Source organism: Arachis duranensis, chromosome 4 (genome assembly GCF_000817695.3).
Source record: "Arachis duranensis cultivar V14167 chromosome 4, aradu.V14167.gnm2.J7QH, whole genome shotgun sequence".
Classification (NCBI taxonomy): Eukaryota; Viridiplantae; Streptophyta; class Magnoliopsida; order Fabales; family Fabaceae; genus Arachis; species Arachis duranensis.
This window is the reverse complement of record NC_029775.3, coordinates 102,687,163-102,693,442: the sequence shown is the minus strand read 5'-3', so window position 1 is coordinate 102,693,442 and position 6,280 is coordinate 102,687,163. Positions and strand designations below refer to the sequence as shown.

The following is a 6,280-nucleotide window of genomic DNA, read 5'->3' as shown; positions in this document are numbered from 1 at the left end:
GTTATTAATTAAAATAAAGATCATTTATGTTATTATTTAAATAATAGTGGCATGTATGTTTATTTGTTCAATTGACTAGCATTAGTAGATATATATGTTTTTGTATATAAGTTTGGTTTAGAAGAAAATTTATAACTCCATCTTGTTAAAGGTTGTTAACTATTTAATGAAATTAGTGACACTATTCGACATTCATATAAGCCTTTGTGTAGTAATATTTAGCATATTTAGCTCTCGTGCTGTAATTGGTAATGTGTTGCTCCAATTGATGTGTTTGAGAGTATGGGTAGGAATTTATGTTACAAGGGACACGTTCATACCTTTGGTAATGTTCAGTATGATTTTATTTTCTCTTTGATGCTAGCTAGCTAGGCACGGATGAAACAAATATTTTGGGGTTCACGTTCATGATCTGTTCAACAAGTGAATTTGTTGCATTATTGATAGTAATATACTAATATTTAAATATTTTCACTTGATAATGCGTTCATTAGTTTACTGTATATCAAGTTGTTCAAATTTTATTAATGTACTGAATTATTTGTTTATTACTACTATATTTGCGGCTTTAAGCCCCTCCTTCATAAAAATAGTATTCTCACTTCAAAAATCATAGTTTAGTTTTAAGGGATTAATTGTTTACTTCTATTTATTTAGGTTTAAAATGGCATCAAATGCGAATAATGGTGGAAATAATACTGGACTAAAACTGTTTGTGGTGGTGCATCCGAGAATATTGCTAAAAATACTCTAGAAAATAGGAGTGACGAAGCTTGGAAGCATGGGATTTCTATTGATGGAGATGCCAAGAAAATAAAATGCAAGTATTGTGATAAGGTGGTGACAGGAGGAGTGTATAGGTTGAAACATTATTTGACAGAAACAAAAAAGATGTTGAACCTTGTATGGGTGTTTCTAATGATGTTAAAAAGGAGATGTTTGATATTGTTGTTGGTTTGCAAAAAAAAAATTGGTTAAGAAGACAAGAGACTTTGAGAAAAAGATACAAAGTAAAGATGAAGGAGTAGAAGAAGAAGGGGATGCTTTAGTTAGTGAGAAGAGAAAGGGAAAAGAAATAGAGACACCAACAAATCTCTTCAAGAAAAAGGGTGTGAGCACTCAAACAACAATCAACTCTATTTTTTAGAAGGGTTTAAGGGAAGAGGCATGTGATGAAATTGCTTCGTTCATCTACAATAATGCTATTCCTTTTAATGTTGCAAGGTCTGAAGAATATCATAGCATGTTTGAGAAGGTTGCCCGCCATGGATTATGATTCAAGCCACCCTCTTATGATGAGTTAAGAGGAAAATTATTGAAGAAAAAGGTAGAGTCAACCAAACTAACATTAGAAGAACATAAAGTTGAATGGAAGAAAACTGGATGAACTATTATGACAGATGGTTGGATGGATAAAAGAAGGAGAACTATTCTTAACTTTCTTGTGAATAGTCCTAAGGGAATTATTTTCTTGAAATTCATTAATACTTCTGATATATGCAAAATAGCTGAAAAGATATTCAAGATGATTGATGAAGTTGTAGAGGAAGTGGGAGAAGAGAATGTGGTTCAAGTTGTAACTAATAATGCAGCTAACTACAAAAAGGCATGACAATCGCTCCTTTTTACCTTACTTTGGGTAGTCTTAATGAGAAAAAGAATTCAATAATTAGAATGTTCATCTCGGATAAGTGGAAGGCAAGCAAGTGTTCAAAGACAAGGGATGGGAAAAACATTGAAAATATTGTTTTGGGTAAAACGTTTTGGAAAAACATTATCGATTGCTTGAGAGGTGCTTATGCTCTTCTTCACGTGCTCCGTATAGTGGATTCAGAGGAAAAATCAGCTATGGGATACATGTATTCTGAAATTGATCGTACTAAAGAAAAGATTAAAAATGCTTTTCAAAGTGTTAAAGCAAGGTAATAAAACTAGTAATAAGTAAATATTTTTCTTTCAATATTACCATTTAATTATTTACTAATTAGGTAATTGTCTAATTCACTATTTCTATGTTCTTTTTAGTTATAAGCCTTTGTGGGATATTATTGATGCAAGATGAGACAAGCAACTCTTTAAGCCTTTGCATGCTGCAGGCTATTATTTGAATCCACAAATTCATTATAGTCCTAATTTTAAGGTTGAGTATGGTGTTAAGAAAGGACTTTATGATTGTTTGGATATACTTGTGGGAGATTCTGCACTCATTACAATTATTGATAGTCAACTTGAAGATTTCAAGGGTAAGGCTAAATTTTTGGGTAGAGATGTAGCCAAGAATGCTTTCAAAACCAAAACCCCTTTACAATGGTGAGATTCTTATAGGGATGAACATCCAGAAATTTTGCTATCTGTGTCTTGAGCTTGACTTGTAGTTCATCGGAATGTGACCGCAATTGGAGTGCTTTTGAGATGGTAAACTTTTAATTTGATACTAGTTTAGGGATTTATTTTTAAAATTATAGAATTAGTTAAGTATTCAATTCTATTATTTTCTAATTAGCATGTGTATTTATTTTAAATAAATACTCATAAATTTTGGTATTATTAGGTTCACACGAAAAGGAGAAATCGTTTGAAGACAAGCACTATGAATGACATTGTTTTTGTGATGACCGATTCAAGATTGGCAAGGAAGAAGCCATCAAGAAACAATGCTGACTATAGTCTTGAAGACTTAGATTCAGATGTAGAATGGATTGTGGAAGATAAAAATATAATGAAAAATTTGGAGGAGTTTGACACACAAAATGATGTAAACTTAGCCCCTCAAGAAGATGAAGGTAAAGATGGGAGTCCTTTGATTGATTTGGAGATTCCTCTTCTTGATGTTGATGCTTTCAATGAGCTTCTCAATTTTTCTCTTAATGAAAATCAAAATATTGGAGAACATGATGATCATAATGTTAATGAATTGTTCTAGTCTTTATATTTTTTTAGTATGATATTATGTTATCTATTTTATATTTGTGATGTTGCATATTAGCCTTGTGGCTAGTTTATATTGTTATCTTTGAACTTTACAAATGTTGCATTTTGTTATATATTTATGCTACTTTCGCTTTATTTTATCATCATGTTATTATTTATGATACTTTTGTCAAATTTAAATTCTCATTTTTTATTTAAATTACTTAATTTTATCATATTTTATTGCTCTTATAATTGATATTGATAAATTTATATCTTTAGTAAAATCTTACATTCCATTTTACGATTTTACACTCTACGATTTTTAATTATCTTTCCGATTTTACGTAAAATCTCGATTTTCGTTACCTTGATCTTGACCTCCAAACCTTTAATGATGATGATGTGGAAAGTGATCAAGAATAAGGATTGAATACTCTTATATTTAATGATGTAATATTTTTATTATGGTGCTAAATTTGTAGTGATCAAACATTAACTTTTTAAATTTTAAGTTATTTGACATTGTATTAATCTTATGTTTGTATTTTATTTAGGTATGAATTTTAAATTTTTATCTTAATTTATATATAAATATGTAAAAATTAAATGTTTATAGGAGCGAGGCGGGTTAGGGTAGAACAACCTACTATCCTCGGGTAAGGGTGGGGCGGGTAGTAATAGAGTCAAAGGAGGGCGGAGCGGGGTCGAGTAGGGCAAAAACCCGCTACTACCCGCCCCACTGCCACCCCTATCAATTGGTTCTTAATTTCATTTTCCTTTTTATTTGTGTTCCGAATTTTCGTAAAAAAACCTGCAAGTTTAAAATAATCTTTGTAGAATTTTTCAGCTTCTTCAAGCATGTTAAAAGTCATCCCAATTTTTGGAACAAGCTACTCATCAACATCATACAGAAACTAAAAATATACCGAAGTCGTTCCAAAATACACCATACTAGAATCTAAAATACACCAAACTTTGAACAAAACAAATTCATCAAAATAATAAAATCAGATTCAGAACTCGTACATAACATTCAAATTCAAATTATCAACCATGAACAACAATTTTTAGAAAAAATAAAATTATTCAACTACAGAATCAAAAACAACTAACAAACTATATTAACTAGATTCAAACCACACCTCCACTTGATTCGATTCAAAATAATAATACATTTCAGCCTAGTTCAATTGAAAGTTTGACCCTAAAAATACACCGAAAGATTACCAAAATACACCAATTTATAAATAGAAATACACCGAAAGGAGAATGGAACAGATTCATCATAATAATAATAATAATTCAGATTCAGAACTCTTACATTATATTCAATTCAAACTATCAACCACAAACAACAATTTTCAAAGCCAAAAATAACATTATTCACCTATAGAATCATAAACTACTAACGAACTACATTAACTAGAATCGAACCACACCTCAGCCATTTGATTTGATTCAAAACAATAATCCTCTGGTTCAATTGATAGTTTGAACTTGAATCATTCATATCTTCGATAACGAAATACCTGTTCAAACCTAATTTCACAGCTTGATTTAAAAACCTTGATCCAAATCCTCAAATTAGATAAACGAGCATTGAACTTGAATGAAGAGAACGCAGAGAGTGAAGAGAATATAAAGAAGGAAGAGAAATGCAAAGAACACATAGATAGAACAGAACGTAGAGACGCAAAAAATGCTGAGAAAATTCGAGAAAGAAAAAATCCACATGAAAAAGGCAGTTATATATATATTCGTGCGTTGAGTTAAAATTTTGTTAGAAGTAGTGGCATGCAGAGATGAATTAGGTCAAAGCTACTGATGAGTGGATATTTTATACGCTTTTTGGGGGTAATTTCATGTAGTTTTTAGTATGTTTTAATTAGTTTTTAGTATATTTTTATTAGTTTTTAGGCAAAATTAATATTTCTGAAATTTACTATGAGTTTTTATGTTTTTATTTGATTTCAGATATTTTCTGGCTGGAATTGAGGGAGCTGAGCAAAAATCTGATTCATGCTGAAAAAGGACTGCTAATGTTGTTTGATTCTGACCTCCCTGCACTCGGAATGGATTTTTTAGAGCTATAGGAGTCCAATTGGCACGCTTTTAATTGTATTAGAAAGTAGACATCCAGGGCTTTCCAGCAATATATAATAGTCCATACTTTTCCAGAAGATAAACAACGTAAACTGGCATTTAACGTCAGTTCCATGTTACATTCTGGCGTTGAACGCCAGAAACAGGTTGCAAGTTGGAGTTAAATGCCAGAAACAGGTTACAACCTGACGTTTAACTCCAGAAACAGCCCAGGCACGTGAAAAGCTCAAGCCTCAGCCCCAGCACACACCAAGTGGGCCCCAGAAGTGAATTTTTGCACTATCTATCTTAGTTTACTCATTTTCTGTAAACCTAGGTTACTAGTTTAGTATTTAAACAACTTTTAGAGACTTATTTTGTATCTCATGACATTTTTAGATCTGAACTTTGTACTCTTTGACGGCATGAGTCTCTAAACTCCATTGTTGGGGGTGAGGAGCTCTGCAGCGTCTCGATGAATTAATGCAACTATTTCTGTTTTCTATTCAAACACGCTTGTTTCTATCTATGATGTTCATTCGCACTTCAATATGAAGAAGGTGATGATCTGTGACACTCATCACCATTCTCAACCTATGAACGCGTGCTTGACAACCACCTCCATTCTACATTAGATTGAATGAGTATCTCTTAGATTCCTTAATCAGAATCTTCATGGTATAAGCTAGAATCCATTGGCAGCATTCTTGAGAATTCGGAAAGTCTAAACCTTGTCTGTGGTATTCCGAGTAGGATTCAGGGATTGAATGACTGTGACGAGCTTCAAACTCACGAGTGTTGGGCGTAGTGACAGACGCAAAAGGATTAATGGATCCTATTCTGACATGATCGAGAACCGACAAATAATTAGCCGTGCGGTGACAGCGCATTTGAACCATTTTCACTGAGAGGACGGATGATAGCCATTGACAACGGTGATCCACCAACACATAGCTTTCCATAGAAGGAACCTTGCGTGCGTGAAGAAGAAGACAGAGAAAAAGTAGAGATTCAGAAGACAAAGCATCTCCAAAACTCCAACACATTCTCCATTACTGCGTAACAATTACTCGTTTCATGCTCTTTCACTTTTTACAATTGGAAACTAAAGAACCCTATTGGTATCCTGACTAAGAATAATAAGATAACCATAGCTTGCTTCAAGCTGGCAATCTCCGTGGGATCGACCCTTATTCACGTAAGGTATTACTTGGACGACCCAGTGAACTTGCTGGCTAGTTGTACGGAATTACATAGTGTGAGTGTAATTTTCGTGCACCAAGTT

At 32.7% G+C, this 6,280-nt stretch overlaps 1 protein-coding gene across 1 annotated transcript; it reads left to right on the top strand.

Annotated features, from left to right (window-relative positions):
* The first annotated feature begins 1,608 nt into the window (after positions 1–1,608).
* On the top strand, positions 1,609–2,923 carry LOC110280551 (uncharacterized). The gene is made up of 4 exons (XM_021141634.1): positions 1,609–1,922; positions 2,128–2,310; positions 2,376–2,415; positions 2,552–2,923. Exons 1-4 carry the CDS (start codon positions 1,609–1,611, stop codon positions 2,921–2,923), a joined length of 909 nt encoding a protein of 302 aa, XP_020997293.1.
* The last annotated feature ends 3,357 nt before the right edge of the window (positions 2,924–6,280 follow it).